Source organism: Fragaria vesca, linkage group LG4 (assembly GCF_000184155.1).
Source record: "Fragaria vesca subsp. vesca linkage group LG4, FraVesHawaii_1.0, whole genome shotgun sequence".
Taxonomy (NCBI): Eukaryota; Viridiplantae; Streptophyta; class Magnoliopsida; order Rosales; family Rosaceae; genus Fragaria; species Fragaria vesca.
Window position 1 is genome coordinate 15,330,234 of NC_020494.1, and position 16,911 is coordinate 15,347,144.

The following is a 16,911-nucleotide window of genomic DNA, read 5'->3' on the forward strand; positions in this document are numbered from 1 at the left end:
CAATACCTTGTCCCAATTCTCTTCGATTTCGATACCTCCACACTCCGAAAAGCTTATCGTGCTGCCGAGCCTTTCGGATACAATCGAGAGGTAAAACTCCTTATCATGAGGCATAAACGGCTCCACTATAAACGTCGTAATCGGCGCCTTACACCCTCCCATCTCCACCTTTTGATTCAATTCAATTCAATTCCAAAATTCAAATTTACAGCGACAGTAAAACCCGATCATCGGACAAATCACGGATGTTTTTACCTCCTTACCGAGCCGCTGCTTGACGAAGTCGGCGACCTGAGCCATGTCCAGATTGAGCGCGACGAGCCCGCTCTTCCCGCGCTTTCCGAACAGCATGTCCGGCTTGACGACGAGCCTCGTCGACGACAGCCACGTCTCCTTGTTCGCCAGCTCCGTGAAGTCCGTCGCCTCCGTCACCTGAGCCGAGTTGATCTGGAGGTCGATTCCGGCGACTCGCTTCAAGTGCTGCTTCAGCAGCCTCTTCGAATCGTACTCCCTGATCTTCTTCCTCGCCATTTTGCTCCGAGTCGGGTCGGGTCAGGTCGGGTCTGGTAGTGATGAAGTTGAATGAGGACTGGTGACGATTTTATAGTTAGACAAGCGCTGGCATACTGTGTTTTGGATCAGATCGGCGGCCTCCGCACGCGCATTAACAGTGCTGAACCCACACGCGCCGTATTATTGGCCTAGAATCCATCATTGTGCGCATGCTCATGCCACGTGTCTCTCACCAGCCGTGGTAGGTGCACTCCTGGCGGGAACTACAAGGAAGATTGTGTTGTGCAACTTGGGCCACAACCCGAGCCCAAATTGTAAAAGATACGCGGGCTTTTGATTTTGGGCCTGTATCACCTCCGACCCGAGTAGAAGGATCAAAACTCCGTCTTCAGTAGCCAAAACCCAAAAGCTCGATTTGCAGACATAGAAGCTCAGAGCCCCAAGATCGATTTTGACTCTCTCGTTCTCTTTACCCGGTAGATCTCTTTGACTCTCTTCCTTGCTTTAATAATTTAATTCCGTTCATTTAATAATTTAATTCATGTCCATGGGATTGCTCATTGCTGCAATTTCATAGTTTTTTGGTCGATGTAAAAGAAGGCCTTTGGTAGTTTGAGTTTTGCCATTTTGGGTGTCTTAGAACAGCTCCGTTTTTCAATTCTGAAACGGGTTTTGATATCATGGTAATTGGTAATGAATATAGGTATCACTATCATTGTAGGGCAGTATGTATGATGTTTTAATTGAAAATGGGTTTGTCTGAGAAAAGGGTTGTACTGGAGTCTACTGTGTGTGTGTTCTGTGTGGAGTTGAGGATGAGACAACACTACATTTATGTCGAGACTGTGAGTATACAAGGGAGTGATTAAAACAATCCAATTATGGGACATATCTGTTATAGATTGGGTGAAATCCATACAGATGCTATTTCATGGTTGGTTCAATGTGCAACTGATTAGAGTGCTTTGGGGAATTGTTGTTTGTTCTTTGGGGTATTTGGAAGGAGAGAAATGAGCAAGTGTGGAATCAAAAGAGCTTATCTGGTTTGGAATTATGTACTGCCTCTACAGCTCGTCTTCATGAGTACAGGCTGCATAATATTAGTTCTAAACTGAAAGAGAGAAGTTTGTTAACAGTGAGGTGGATGCCCCTCCCCCAGTCGGAGTTTGGAAATTCAATGTGGATGGGGCATTCAATCAGGCTACAAGATCAGGGGGAGGAAGTTTTGTTCTGTTTTCGTCTTTTCTGAATCTGCATTTTGTTGGTTTGGTTTATTTATTCGAAGCTTTTTTAAGGTTCCTATGATCTATGTAATCTGATAGGTCTGATAGGGTAGAACTAAAAGGGGAAAAACAATTGAACCAGAATGCTTTCATTGAATTTGAAATTGAATTCTTGGGCATATAACAGAATAGGTAGTCTGTAAAATTTGTTAATCTATGCGTATTAAATTTGTTTTGCAATTCTGATCCTTTGTGTTTGAGAAGAGAAGCAATGTAATGGGTTGGTTTCGGCATGTTGAATTATGTTTTGTAGGGTGTTATTTATTTATTTGAGAGATGGACAAAGACCTGCCCAGTATAAAGAAATGGGTTGTGCTGTATCCGGTTTATATCAATTCTAAGAAGACTGTGGCTGAAGGGAGGAGAATATCTCTTGAGAAAGCATGTGAGAATCCGACTTGTGCTGAGATTGGGGATTGCTGCAGCCATTTCAAAGTCCCGTTTGCAATTGAGGTTTGTTAGTATTACAATTCCGCGCTGTTTTCTTTTGTCATGCCTTGTGCAGATTGGTGGGTGTGTGTTGTACTGATTCATGGGTTTTGTGTTTGGGTGTTGTAGATAGATAAGGCTTATCCACGTGATTTCTTTCAAAGAGGGCGCGTGAGGGTATTGCTCAAAAAAGCAGATGGAACTCCATATAATCCAGCTATTGCTACCAGTAAGTGTTACTGCATAAGAACCCATCTGTCCTTGTCTGTCTTTCTCATTAATCCTGGGAAGCATGCTGCCACATTTTTTGACTTGGATGCTCCTATGCTTAGTTAAATCAGTGTGTGTTTTTTGTTTCGTCTATTGACAATTGGTTTTCCTTGTGACTGTGTTTTAGGGAAAGAGCTGATGCTTCGAGTCGCTGAGTTGGTTCCTAGACATCCTGGTAGGACCAAGAAGCAGGAATCAGCATCTGCATCTACTGCTGGGCCTTCCAAATCTGGGAAGCATGGGAAGAAAAAGAGATAGGATCCATTGTACCATCCTAGTTTTCATGTGTTCACTTTTGTCAGCTTAGACATTCAGATGGTAGTTTATGCTGGAAATACGTGGACAGCATTGTCCTATTTGTTGAGGATGATGTATTTGGTTTGTCTAGATACTTTGAAAATTTTTGTGTTTCACCAAGACAAGAATAGAAGTGTAACTTGACTACCAACTCTCGACTTTTTTGAATGATATTGTTGACATTGTGAGAGGATATTATTTGGTGTCCTGCTACAAATTGTTTCTTGTGTGGTAGTGACGGTTAAGTATCATATTGTTCAAGGTTTTGCCAACGTGCTACAATCTTGAATAGGATGAAAGTACAATACCCTGATCCAAAGCAGATTTTAAGATATCCTTGTAGCTCGTTTGGATTTTACAATAGATGTTCAGGTGATTCAGCTTTAATCACTGAGATAGGATTTAGTAGCAATCGCAAGCATATCTTTGACAAACATAGGATTCTGCATTACATGTTTCTCAAAAGGATTAACTAAATGATGCTTGAAGTTGAAACCGTGGTCCATATCTTCCTCCTCAAGATGATTGGACATAAAAGTCACAGAATTACAAAAGATCTCTGTTATGAAAAACTGCTTCTTACACCAGACACTGACCTTTTCTACCAATTACAGTCTCCTCGGCTCAGCAGGAATGCTAACTGGTAACCATCTTCATTCTGGTTTCTTCAAGTTCAAACAGTGATCCGCTGCTTGTCCAAACAACTCTCTGACCTCATCCAGTTCCCTCTCTGCCAACCATCAAGTCCAAAATCACCAACACATTAGCGCCCAAAATAGCATTTGACTGTAAAACTAAGTAGAATGATCACACCAAATGAACAAACAAGCTAGCCTAACTGGTCAGATAACGATACAACAATAAGCTAGTAGCACCTCTCCAACTAGAAATTTCAAATCTAGCACCTCTGCGCATCAAGAATTGGCACACAGTGCTTGGACATAGCATCACATAAAACCTCCCCAAAAGATTATAAATTAGGACTTAGAAAGTGTTGCAATGTAAAATCAGAAAATACTACATTTGCATACCTGCAGCTTCGAGTTGCTTCTCAAGTTCTTGGCCTACAAGGCTGTTTTCGGCCTGAAGGTCCGCAATCCTCTTCAGCTGAGCTTCCTCGCCTCCCTCCGACAGCGGCAGTGCCGAAACTAATGCATCAAACTGCACCAATTCAACCATCAAATCAATTACATCAACTGAAAAAGCAATGAAAAAATAGCGCATATACTTCATGTCACTGAGCTCCTAATTCAATTAGTCAGTGGACCTGCTTGGCTGCTTTGACTAGATCCGCGCTCATGAGCTTGGGCTGCATCGCGAAATCAGTGGCATCGTCAGTCGGGTTCGGATTCGGGTTTGGGTTTGGCGGTGGGGCCGACTCTGATTCGGGGTAATTAGGGGAGATTCGGACGGGAGGGGCGTCCCGCTGGAGGGTTCCGATGGTGGTGAAAGCAATCGTCGCGATTTTGTTCACCTGTTCTTGTAATTGGCTGATTGCATCCATTTTTGTTTTTTTGGTCAAAGCTCGGGCGGACTAGAACTTGAAGAGGAGCCGGCCTGCGACGTCGTTTTGGGGGCAGCTTCGAGGGGTTTAATTACGCTATGGTCCCTCTAGGTTTGGTTTATTTTCAACTTGGCCCAATCTCCCACCTGAAAAGGGATTCAACTTTCAACTTTATAGCCTTATCTCGTAGACACCACTACGACACCGTTTAATTGCATTGAACTACAACCCTCACTCTCTCTTCGTCTCCCTCTCTGGCCATAAGGTGCGAATCTCTAATTTACATTTCTAATCCCTAACTCTAATCACAATCTAATGTTTGATCATCGTTTCTTTTACCATTTTTACTGCTGGTTCGGTTGACTGAGTTGAATTTCGGTTTACTTGGTTTCTTACTGTAATGTAGTGGTTTCTTTTTCCCTTTTTGGCTAGATTATGATCTACCACCTGGGTCTTCTGAATTTGTGAATCTTAGTTGTAATCCTAGCTTCTGTGACATGTTTGTCATATTTGATTCATCAACTTATAGTGAATATTTGTTAACTGATTTTCTTTGTACCCAGTTAGTCAATACGCAACCCATATTAAGTTTGGATCGAGCTGAAGATTTTTCCATGGCCAACCTCAAGTTGGAAAATGAAGGTAAAATGCATGCTAAGATATCCTTTATCTGTTTCTAAGCATGTATTTTAAATGGTATTCAATATTCAGGAAACTGTATGTCATAGTCACATAGATGCCTAATGCTTGACTGCCTTCTTGGCTAAAAAACTCTCCAATCTCACGCAACATTAATGCTGATTAGGATATAGAAGTTCCAATCAGAAATTAAAGGAAGAGAATAATATTCATATAAGGATTTTTCACAGTAAATATATGCGCAAGATCTTTTCCTCTTTCTTTTGTATAGGCCTATATATACTAGGGATATGTCAATCAAACATATATATACTAATAGATTACTTTCGCAGCCTCTGTCAAAAACACCACGTACGTCTACAGCCTCTCTCAATCTCTCTTTGAAGGTACGAATCTCTAATTTACGTGTGTAGGGATATTTATATTCTTACTGTTCTGTTTGGTCATCGTTTGTTTATCCATGCTAATTTACTGCTGGTTTGATTGTTATTGGTCGATAAAAGACGTGGTACGTACTTCGATCGGTTTACTTGGTCGATCTATCAAGTGGCATATTTGATTCAAGTTTCGATCATTGGGATATTAGCTTGACTATACTGATCTTCTTATGGCGCTCTTGGTTTCCAAGTATATTTTGCTCATTCTCAAAAAATATACACTACTGGCATGCATGTGTGTGTGTATTAATTAGCTTGATGTACTCTTGTTCATCCTGAGCTCTAATATTATCGTTGTATTTTAGGTTGTAATTCTCTTCTGGGTCCTCAGATAGTCAACACGGGTAGTCATCTTGAATCTTGAAGCAATCCATAATATATATAAGTTTGGATTGATCTGAAGTTTTCTCCCATGGGAAAGCTTAACTTGAAAAAAAAAGATGGTAAGAATACCAAGATCATCCATGATCTGTTTACAAGCATATGTGTTTTAAATGGTTTTAATAGTTACTGTACGTATGCCTTCAAGTAATATTTGCATTTATTTTCAGGGGTTGTGAGATCAATTTCAGATTCACCACCAACTCATTACTCCCTAGAAATTCAGTTGTTTTCGTTGCTCAGTGCAAAGTACTCAGAGAATGGATATGAATCAAAGGTGTTTAAAGCTGGAGGATACAAATGGTATGATTCTCATAATCTAGTCCAGACTTGTCTAGCAGACTGCTGCATGTTTATGTGTTCTTTTTCCATCTTATTTTCTGTTCACAGTGGATACCGGGAACTAGGGCTTTGATTTGCATGATATATATGATTGCTATTGCTCACAGGAAACTGGTGTTTCACCCAAATGGAAACAAAAAGAGGAATGTAAAAGACCACATCTCCCTCTACTTGGTAACAGTTGGAGTTGCAGATGATTCACTAGATAGTAATTGGGAAGTATATGTTGATTTCAGATTGTTTCTGCTCGATCAGAATAAGCTAAACTACTTGGTTTTTGATGGTACGTAACTACGTATAAGTTAATTATGTATTCAGTACAATAAAATTTCTATATATGCAAACCCTTTTGCTCATTTTCTGATCTTTTTTTTCTGAACGTGTATTTTGATCAGATGCTTCTACAAAGAAGACATGCATTCATGGGGCGATGCGTAGTGTGGGTTTCGATAAACTTATCCCTCTTAAAGAATTTACTGATGTTTCCAATGGATTTCTGGTCGACGACACATGTGTGTTTGGAGCTGAGGTCTTTGTTTGTAAAGAAAGAAGAAAAGGCAAAGGTGAATGCCTAGAAAGGATGAAAAAACCCTCTGTATGCAAACATGTTTGCAAGGTTGAGAATCTTTCAAAGTTAGGCGCTGGAGGTTATCGCTCTGAACCATTCACTGCTGGGGGATATAATTGGTAATATCTCTGATTCCCCTAGCCTACTAGTCTACTACTGAAAATCCTTCTCTTCACCCTCTGCTTTCTATTGTTACATGCTTATACAGATGACATGCATTTACTGTATTCGTGAGCTTAATTGCAGCGAACAAGTACTAATGTTTTTCCGAACCATATCTGAAACGGTTTTGTTGAAGATGCTGATAACTCTGTTGTTTTAGAACTTGTTCAAGTGTTGCTTGCATGCTGTTCAAGAATTTAAGTTTAAATTGCAGGTAATCTATGTTTGTTCTTAATCTTTCCCTATGTGTTCATTGGATGTTTGCAGGAAGGTAGTGCTTTATCCTGATGGAAATGGCGATGGCACGGGTAGTCATCTTTCTCTGTTTTTGGAATGTGCTGGTCATCCCCTTCCCACTGGCTGTGAACTACTTGTGGACTTTAAATTAGGCGTCCTAGATCAAATTCATCATCAGCATCATCATACTTATAGTGGTAAAGATTGGCCTAATGTTTTGTATAACGTAAGTTTTTTTATAACCCCTAGTATCCGACTAACAATATTTTCTTTCTTTCCGGTAGCTCAACACTGGTTTAGTGGCGACAGTAAAGATTGGGGTTGGACACAATTCATTACACAATATTTTTTCCGGCAGAATGGCAATGGGTTTTTGAAGAATGACGCTTGCTTTGTGGAAGCAGAGGTGACCGTCCATGGACTTTCTAAATCACTGTAGCAAACTAGTCCTCAATCCTGAATCAGAGGATTGCTTGTCCTTGTATTTCACCGCCCTATGTAAACTTGTCTCAAGTAATGCACATTTTGTGGTTTTTTTGGTAACATTTCAAGGTTTCAGCAGGGTACTTTTTAAGCAAATGTCAATTGCGTTATAATCTTTGAAAATTCGTTACAGATCGACTTTGTTGAAGTGTTCTGATCCTTGATAATTTAGTAGTTAATCCATAAATGTATGGATTTACTGTAAAAATGTGTAGGATTCTCCAATGTTTCTAAAAGTTGTAGGATATCTTTGAGGAGAGCGTATTCAGCGCACCCGGGTGCGCCGTGTACCTGTCCATCTCCGCCGTCCATTTGACGCGGACTTTTGACTTTTTCAAAATGGACGGTGGAGATGGACGGGTGCGCTGTATAATTTTTGATCTTTGAGACATGCATGTCGTCAATCAAGAGTATCCGCAGCGTTTTGCGCCCCTCTAATTTTCGTAGATAAATGTATGAGTCTCGGCTGAGCTTTATGATCTTCAAAAGATCTTATTTGTTGTTATTTCTAATTTTGAGTTATTTTTAATTTCGTTGATTAATTGAATGAGTTAGCTTACTATTAGATATGTCACCACTAAATCGATACTTACGACGAGATGAGCCTGCAAGCAGAGCAATCACTGGGACAGCAGAAAACACGAGGTGTTTGCTAAGACGTTACTTGGTGGGTTATATTGTGGCGGATTTGGAGCCAAAGCAAGATGAGCATTTTTTTTTAAATCGAGAGATAAGTAGTCACACTCTTACCTTAGGGTAATGAGTAGAGGTGGCAAATGGTGGGCCGGCCCGGTTTAAGCATGCCTAATCGTGTTCTGTGTTCGTGCCAGTACCGGCCTGTTTATTATCTTGTCGGGCTCATGCCGGCCTATTGGCTTAAATATTAAGCTCGGCCCAGCCCATGGCCCGAGCCCGTATCGTGATGGATCGTGCTCGTGTCGTGCCAATAAACGGGCCGTGCTCGTGCCATCCCATTATAAGACACAATTTTTATTTTTATTTAAAAAATAATAAAATTGAGTAGTAAAAAATTAATTTTGTTTAACAGGAAAGAAGAAAGATACCACAACATTTTACATGATCTTGTTATATTATTGTTTCATTGATTAGTCTCTATTTTATGTTATGTTTGGTTGGAAAAAATATTAATAACATAAACGTAGGTGGAATTGGATAAAATATCTAAATTTCAAACCTCATGATTAATTTTTTAATTTTTTATAAAAATAAAATAACTATTGTGTTTCTAATGGGACGGCCCGTGTGCTTGGGCCGTGCCGACCTAAAACGGGCTCGTGCCGTGCCGGGCCTATGGGCCAATTTTTCTTAGCCTAGCCCGACCCAACCCATTAGAATAACGTGCTAGGACACATTTAGGTCTACTTAGGGTATCTTAAGCTTCTATATAGTTTTGCATATATCAATTCTTTCGTATCCCGCTCTCGCGGGTCGTGTTTATGTTGTACTCATACTTTCAAGTTTTAATGGAATGACAACACTTTAGAAGAAACCCTCTGAGGGGAGGGCCAAGTGAAGCTATAGAAGCAAACCTGACAAAAAAACCCTAGCAACCGAAACCCGCTGACAACTCTTATCCTTCGAGATTTCTTGATTTTATTCAAGACTACTGCATTTTATTCTTGATTTTACTTGGTTGTACACCAATTTAGGTCCACAGGCAACTAGTATTATCGCTACATGGCCACATGGGAGTTAGATAGGAGTGTTTGGAAATCTCTGGTATTAGGTGTAAAATAAGCGTATTTATAACGATGGCTTATTGTCATTTTGTTATTTCTTGTTACTAAATAAAAAATAAATAAATAAAACTAGTTTAGTAGTGGTTGTAAGTAGGCAATATGATGTATGCACATTCTAGCCGTGGATAATAAAAAAAATTAATGGAATGACCCCTCCCTTTATATAAAAAAAAATTTTAAAATGACTAATTCGATCATAACTACAACAAATAGATCATAATAGATATAATATGGATGTACCTAGCAGATTTCTATGTAGACCCAGCAAAACAATTTTATTTGAAAAGACAATTCAATCCTTATGCAAAATGACAATTCAATTTTATTTGACTATTAATTATTATTAATAGTCATAATAATTAAGATAATAACAAAGCAAACTATTAAATTTGAAACTCTTGAACCCACCCGTACGTACAACTTGAACACAATTCAACCAAAACCTTAAACCAGAAAGAACTTGAAACAGAAATTGGAAGGCTGAATGTAAAGGCAGAAGGAGAAGGGCGATTATGATCGAGAATGAGAATAACAAACCAACAAATCAAAATAGGTCCCGCAAATGAAAAAAGGTGAAAGAATTTAGTTAGGTTCTGCCATTATTGGCAGCACTCATTCATCTTCCATCATCCAAATTAAGTCGAGCAGAAACACTAATCAAGTTATTTAAAGTGAAGGAAAAACAATAGGAACTTGTAGAGAAGGCGTGAGTCAAGAAGCAAAGTGTAGGGGAATAACGTGTTCAAATTAAGAGGTCTCAGCCTTTTCTTTTATAATTGAGAATCGGGAAACTATTCCGGCCGATACACATTAATACATGCTATCCCCAACAATATTCTTCGATGCAATCCATGAATTCCTCATTAGCATGATTCTTCAACATGGGTTAAATTGTAATAATTGATGAACAATATTTCAGCTTTTATTGGAAAATTGTTGAAGAAGATTCTTCCCAGAGCTTATTCTTCCTCATTCTTCACTCAGAGAAAGAAATTCCCTTTTTCTGCGTGTGAGTTTTGGGCGTGAGTTTTTACTGGGTTTAACAAAGGAAGAGTATTATTGGAAAGTTGCTGGGTGTAGTTAGAGATTCTATAATTTTGCTAGGTGTAAATAGTTCGTTGGGTCTAATTAGAAATTTGCTGGGTACATTTAACAGCTCCCAATACTATTTGGTCTAGTGGAGTATTTTAATAAGTAAGAGGTCGTGAGTTCCACCCACAATATTGTAACACATTAATTATGCATTTGATAAAAAAAAAATTGATATAGTATTTGACGGATGGCTGAAGTGTAATGTTGACGGATCCTTCGATGAGAAGACCAGTGACACTAGAATGCAGGAATAGTGTTTCGAGATAATGAAGAATTACGTAGTACAGAATGATTAGACTCTAACTCCTGCCTAAAAACCGGTTAGTTGGGTGTCTGTTTAATCTTACTTCTGGTCGACAAAGAAATCCCACCTAGCTATAGTCTATAACTCTATATGCCTTGAGACGAGAACCTAAATATATATAAAGAAGCTCATCAGCCCGTCTGTGATTACTGTTGGAAACACCAAGTACGTCTGCAGCCTCTCTGATCAATCTTTCTTTTATGGGTAGTCGTCTAGCTTGAATCTTGAAGCAATCCATTATATAGGTTTGGATTGAGCTGAAGTTTTCTCCCATGGATAAGCTTTACTTGGAAAAAGATGGTAAGAATACCAGGACATATATCCTGCATGTGTTTTGAATGGTTTCAAAAGTTTCTGTACCTATATTGTAGTCACACACATATGCCTAATGCTTGATTGCATTGCCTTCTTGTATTGCATTTGCTTAGTTTCAGGGGTTGTGAGATCAATTTCAGATTCACCGACAACTCATTGTTGGGAAAAATAATATAATGAAAATAACAACTCAAACCACACAAAGGATAAATATGCAAAGATGTAAAAGATAGAGGAAAGGGAACACCAGATATAACGTGGTTCGGTAATGTGCCTACGTCCACGGGGCAGTAATAACAAGAACTTCCACTATGAAATAATGGGTACACGAGATACACAACTTTAAGAACACTACTTGAAAGAAACCCTCTCTCACACTTGTTTTGCTACCAACTACTCTACTCTCTTAACTTGGAGTGGACACTCTTCTCTACTTGGAAGATGGATGTTTGAGATGAATGAGATGCTTGGAATGAGCAAATGACTCTCCTTTTATAGGCTAAGGAGGAATCATCTAGACCTCTCATTAGTGTTCTCCCAATAAATGGTACTTTATGAATCTTCCTGTAACTCATGCCTTGACTATAACTCCAAAACCATCCATGTTCTTTGTGTAACTCATGTAACTTATGTAACTCATGAAACCTTTCATTACTATTTTATTTATTTTGGTCTGGATATTATAACAATCTCCCCCTCTAGACCAACCCGGGGAAATACGCTGCAAGACTTCTATTTGAAGTCCATCCCAGCGGACTTGTTGCAATACTCCAACTTCTGTTGTGGCACAACCTTAGTCAACATATCTGAAGTATTCTTGTTGGTGTGAATTTTCCTCAACTGCAAAAACTTTTTTGACAATACATCTCGTATCCAATGATAACGTAGATCAATGTGCTTAGTGCGAGGGTAATAAACTGAATTTTTACTCTAAGTGAATTGCACTCTGACAATCACAATACACCACATACCTTTCTTGCTTCACACCCAACTCCTGAATGAACCTTTGCAGCCATATCATGTCCTTACCTGCTTTGTTTGCCGCTATGTACTCGGACTCAATGGTGGATAAGGTAACACACTTCTGTAACTTGGACTGCCATGATACAGCTCCCACACAAAATGTAAATAAGTACCCAGAAGTGGACTTTCTGTTATCAAGGTCCCCAGCTAAATCTGCATCTGTGAAACCCTCCAAAACGGGTTCGGATCTACCAAAAGACAAGCACAACTTTGAGGTGCCCCTCAAATATTTGAGTATCCATTTAACAGCTTCCCAATGCTCTCTGCCAGGGTTAGATAAATATCTACTAACAACTCCAACTGCATGAGCAATATCTGGACGAGTACATACCATGGCATACATAAGACTACCAACAGCTGATGAGTAAGGGATACCTGCCATCTTGTTTTTCTCCTCTTATGTAGTTAGGCATAATAATCTGTTTAACTTAAAGTGATTACCTAGAAGTGAGCTCACTGACTTGGCTTCTTTCATGTTGAACCTTTCAAACACCCGTTCAACATACCTCTCTTGTGACAACCATAATTTATTTGCCTTCCTATCACGGGTAATCTCCATGCCCAAAATAAGCTTAGCTGGACCTAAGTCTTTCATATCAAAAGACTTTGATAAATCTGCCTTCAACTTGCAGATCATAGAAATGTCTTGCCCCACTATCAACATAACATAAAGCAACAAAATTATAAATTTACCTCCAGTGAACCGTTGAATGTACACACATGGGTATTGCATCAGTTCTTTAATTTGTATCCATGACCCACCATGAATGAGTCAAACTTCCTGTACCATTGCCTTGGTGCTTGCTTCAGTCCATACAAACTTTTTTTTAGCTTGCAAACCATGTGCTCCTTGCCCTCGACCTCAAAACCTTCCGGTTGCTCCATGTATATATCTTCCTCCAAATCACCATGTAGGAATGCCGTTTTTACATCTAACTGCTCCACCTCAAGATCCATGCTAGCTGCCATGCCCAAAATAACTCTGATAGATGTCATTTTGACAACTAGTGAGAAGATCTCATCAAAATCTACTCCTTCCTTCTACCCAAAACCTTTGACAACCAAGCGAGCCTTGAACTTTGTCAACTGTTCATTCTCATCCCTCTTCAACTTGAACACCCATTTGTTTTTAAGTGCTTTTCTGCCTTTAGGAAGCTCCACCAACTCGTAGGTGCCATTTTTCAACAAGGACTCCATCTCAGACTTCATAGCTAATATCCACTTGTCGCCGTCTGCATGAGTCTTCGCTTCCTCGAAGCATTCAGGCTCTCCATCACCAGTCAACCAAATGTATTTGGAATATGGATTATCTCCATCACTGGTGAGCAAAATATATTGAGAAGAAGGATACTTGGTACTTGGCTTCGGTACTCTATGAGATCTTCGAACTAGTGCTTGGGCATTTTCTTGTTGTTGTTCTTGATTAGGCTCTTCATGATCAGGCTCCCCCTGATCATGATCATCTTGAACCTGATTCTCCTGGTCATCATTTGCAGCACCTGCAGCTTTTGGTTCTGCCGTATCAGGGACGTCTTCATTAACCATTTCTTGAGGTTTGTTAGACTTTTCTTGGAGCTGAGACGAGTCATAAGTGAGGCGCTCTGCATTTTCTAATATGTTCTTGTCAAAATTCGCAACAGTCTGATCCTCATGGAACACCACATCTCTGCTTCTGAATAACTTCTTGGTTATTGGATTCCACAACTGGTAGCCCATCTCTTCATTACCGTACCCAAGAAAGATGCACGGCACGGCCTTGTCATCTAGCTTCAATCTTTCCTCCTTTGGAACATGTGCAAATGCTTTGCACCCAAATACTTTCAAGTGAGAATATGAAGCACTTCCACCTCTCTGGAGTCTCCAAGCCTAACGGTACACATGGTGTTCGGTTGTTGAGGTAACAAGCGGTTGTCACTGCTGCGCCCCAAAACTCTTTCGTCAGGTTAGCCGTCTTTAGCATGCTTCTCACTTTTTCCAAGATGATGTGGTTCATCCTCTCTGCTACACCATTATGTTGTGGGGTGCCAAGAACTGTCTTTATGTGTCTAATGTCATGCTTCGAACAATAACCTCTGAACTCGTTCGAAGTGTACTCTTCACCATTATCACTGCGGAGACACTTGAGGGTTCGTCCCGTCTCCCTCTCAACCATGGCATGGAACTCCTTGAAGGTTTGAAACACCTGGTCTTTTGATTTTAACAAATACACCCAAACCTTTCGTGAAGCATCATCGATAAAAGTGACAAAATATTTGCTATGACCTAGTGAATCAACTTCCATAGGACCACATACATCCGAGTGTACTAGGTCTAAAACATTCTCTTTCTTTGTAAATGTATTAGCAAAACTAACCTTATGTTGCTTATCAAATAAACAATGATCACAAGATTCAAGTGAGGTACCTTTGGGAAACGGAATAAGAGACTTCTTTGCCAGAACTTGCAGTCCCTTCTCACTTGTGCCATAGACTTGGAGAAGAGTCATCCATGACATTCAACTCCCCTTTGTATATCTTGTCATATGTCTTGTAGAGGGTGCAACACAACTTCCCTCTAGCCACCACTAGTGATCCTCTGGTAAGCCTCCACTTTTGATCTCCTCCGTGATGATGAAACCTTCTCGATCAAGCACGCCGGTTGACATCAAATTGAGACGTAGGCCCGGAACATGTCGAACATCTTTCAACATCAGCTTGTTGCCCAAATCGGTCTCAAAGCAGACATCTCCAATTCCTGCAATCTTGGAGTAGCCTTCATTGCCCATCTTTACAATCCCAAATTCACCACCTTTGTATGTCAAGAAAAAACTCCTTATTTGGAGTGGCATGGAAAGAGGCTCCGGAATCAATGACCCATGCAACACCGGGAGTATTGTCAACATGTAGGCATTCTCCTTCAAGACAAAGGAACTCATACACATCATTGCACACAGTAGCGGTTGTGTTCTTCGTGTCTTCCTTCGGTTGATGAGTATTGCCATCTCGAGCCTCCCTAGGATTCTTTTTAAACTTGTTGCAATTTTTCTTCATGTGCTCAAAAATACCACAATGATGACACTTTCCATTGAACCTTGTTCTGGATCGGCTTGCATTCCTTCCATGGCCTCTAGGTCCTTTACTCTTGCTCCTACCTCTATTCTCCGCCACAAAGACTTGGCTATTGTTGGAGCTAGAGGATTTTCTCCTTGTCTCTTCATTCAACATGTTACTTTTAACATTATCCATAGTCAATTTACCATCAGGAGCAGAGTTACTTACAGTGATAGAAAAAGGTCTCCCAATTGTCCGGCAACGACCCCAACAACAACAATGCTTGTAATTCATCATCGATCGTCATCCCCATGGTCGTCAATTGATTGATTGTACTTTGGAAGTTGTTTAGATGCTCGGTGACCCTCACGCCTTCATGATACTTCATGTTAACAAGCTCTTTAATTAGAAAGGCTTTCTTGGCGGCGGTCTTCTTCTCGAATAACGACTCCAACTTTGTCCACAACTCATGCGCATCAGTCTCATTTGCCACATGGTGGAATACACTATCATCCATCCACTCTCGGATATGACCGATTGCCTTACGATTCATCTTTGTCCAATTAGCATCTGAAGTCCCTTCCGGCTTAGCATCAACTCCTTTGATGGGCTCATGCAAATCTTTGCAATAGAGTATGTCCTCCATTCGTGGCTTCCATGTAATCCAATTTGAGTGGTTGAGTCGAACCATTGTACTCCTTGAACCTTCCATTTTAACGCCCACGCCCTACGAACCAAGGGCTCTGATACCACTGTTGGGAAAAATAATATAATGGAAGTAACAACTCAAACCACACAAAGGATAAATATGCAAAAATGTAAAAGATAGAGGAAAAGGAACACCAGATATAACGTGGTTCGGCAATATGCCTACGTCCACAGGGCAGCAATAACAAGAACTTCCACTATGAAATAATGGGTACACGAGATACACAACTTCAAGAACACTACTTGAAGGAAACCCTCTCTCACACTTGTTTTGCTACCAACTACTCTACACTCTCAACTTGGAGTGGACACTCTTCTCACTTGGAAGATGGATGTTTGAGATGGATGAGATGCTTGGAATGAGCAAATGACTCTCCTTTTATATGCTAAGGAGGAATCATCTAGACCTCTCATTAGTGCTCTCCCAATAAATGGTACTTCATGAATCTTCATGTAACTCATGTCTTGACTATAACTCCAAAACCATTCATGTTCTTTGTGTAACTCATGTAACCTTGTGTAACTCATGTAACTTATGTAACTCATGAAACTTTTCATTACTATTTTATTTATTTTGGTCTGGATATTATAACACTCATTACTCCCTAGAAATTCAGCTGTTTTCGTTGCTCAGTGAGAAGTATTCAGAGAATGGATATAAATCAAATGAGTTTAAAGCTGGAGGATACAAATGGTATGATTCTCATATTCTAGTTCAGAGTCTAGACTCTAGACTGCTGTTTTCGTGTTCTTTTTCCAGCTTATTTTCTGTTCACAGTGGATACCAGGAACTAGGGAATCAGGGTAATTTCTTATATTATTTGTACATGCATGCTTTGATTTGCTGCTAACATATATGATTGATATTGCTCACAGGAAACTGGTAATTCACCCAAATGGAAACAAAAAGAGGAATGTAAAAGACAGGGCCGGTCCTGAAGAATTGAAGGCCTAGTGCGAAAGGAAAAATTAGGCCCCTTATGTCAAAGTATATAACTATTTATATTATTTTTGTTTTATTCGAGAAAAATCATTTTTTCTCTAACAATAATAACTAATAAATAATATTGTTTATGCCGATGACTAAAATATCAAAATTATTGAAATATCGATATCAGAATACAGTAATAAAATT

The 16,911-nt window shown here is 39.7% G+C and overlaps 5 protein-coding genes across 5 annotated transcripts in view; 3 read left to right on the forward strand and 2 right to left on the reverse strand.

The window, feature by feature from the left end:
• LOC101315039 (ATP-citrate synthase alpha chain protein 3-like) overlaps positions 1–574 on the reverse strand; it is a 3,113-nt gene extending 2,539 nt beyond the window's left edge. The window contains exons 1-2 of the mRNA XM_004297048.1: positions 256–574; positions 7–168 (exon numbers count right to left, since the gene is read on the reverse strand). Coding sequence (XP_004297096.1) covers positions 7–168; positions 256–531 — 438 coding nt within the window. The 5' untranslated portion in view covers positions 532–574. The remainder of the gene's footprint in view (positions 1–6; positions 169–255) is intronic.
• Positions 575–921: 347 nt separating this feature from the next.
• LOC101290851 (signal recognition particle 19 kDa protein-like) lies at positions 922–2,985 on the forward strand. The gene is made up of 4 exons (XM_004297050.1): positions 922–989; positions 2,050–2,249; positions 2,355–2,454; positions 2,623–2,985. The coding sequence occupies exons 2-4, from the start codon at positions 2,073–2,075 to the stop codon at positions 2,751–2,753; spliced, it is 408 nt and encodes a 135-aa protein (XP_004297098.1). The 5' UTR covers positions 922–989; positions 2,050–2,072; the 3' UTR covers positions 2,754–2,985.
• Positions 2,986–3,161: 176 nt separating this feature from the next.
• On the reverse strand, positions 3,162–4,296 carry LOC101291135 (mediator of RNA polymerase II transcription subunit 21-like). Its single transcript, XM_004297051.1, has 3 exons — positions 4,060–4,296; positions 3,824–3,953; positions 3,162–3,522 (listed from the first exon to the last, which is right to left on the reverse strand). Exons 1-3 carry the CDS (start codon positions 4,294–4,296, stop codon positions 3,446–3,448), a joined length of 444 nt encoding a protein of 147 aa, XP_004297099.1. The 3' UTR covers positions 3,162–3,445.
• Positions 4,297–5,275: 979 nt separating this feature from the next.
• Positions 5,276–7,501, forward strand: LOC101296566. The gene is made up of 7 exons (XM_004298214.1): positions 5,276–5,321; positions 5,678–5,815; positions 5,924–6,056; positions 6,203–6,378; positions 6,491–6,782; positions 7,093–7,288; positions 7,421–7,501. The coding sequence occupies exons 2-7, from the start codon at positions 5,785–5,787 to the stop codon at positions 7,499–7,501; spliced, it is 909 nt and encodes a 302-aa protein (XP_004298262.1). The 5' UTR covers positions 5,276–5,321; positions 5,678–5,784.
• An 8,642-nt stretch (positions 7,502–16,143) lies between these two features.
• The window catches only part of LOC101297142, a 2,280-nt gene continuing 1,512 nt past the window's right edge, over positions 16,144–16,911 (forward strand). Inside the window, exons 1-3 of the mRNA XM_004298215.1 lie at positions 16,144–16,210; positions 16,386–16,470; positions 16,537–16,580. Coding sequence (XP_004298263.1) covers positions 16,144–16,210; positions 16,386–16,470; positions 16,537–16,580 — 196 coding nt within the window. The remainder of the gene's footprint in view (positions 16,211–16,385; positions 16,471–16,536; positions 16,581–16,911) is intronic.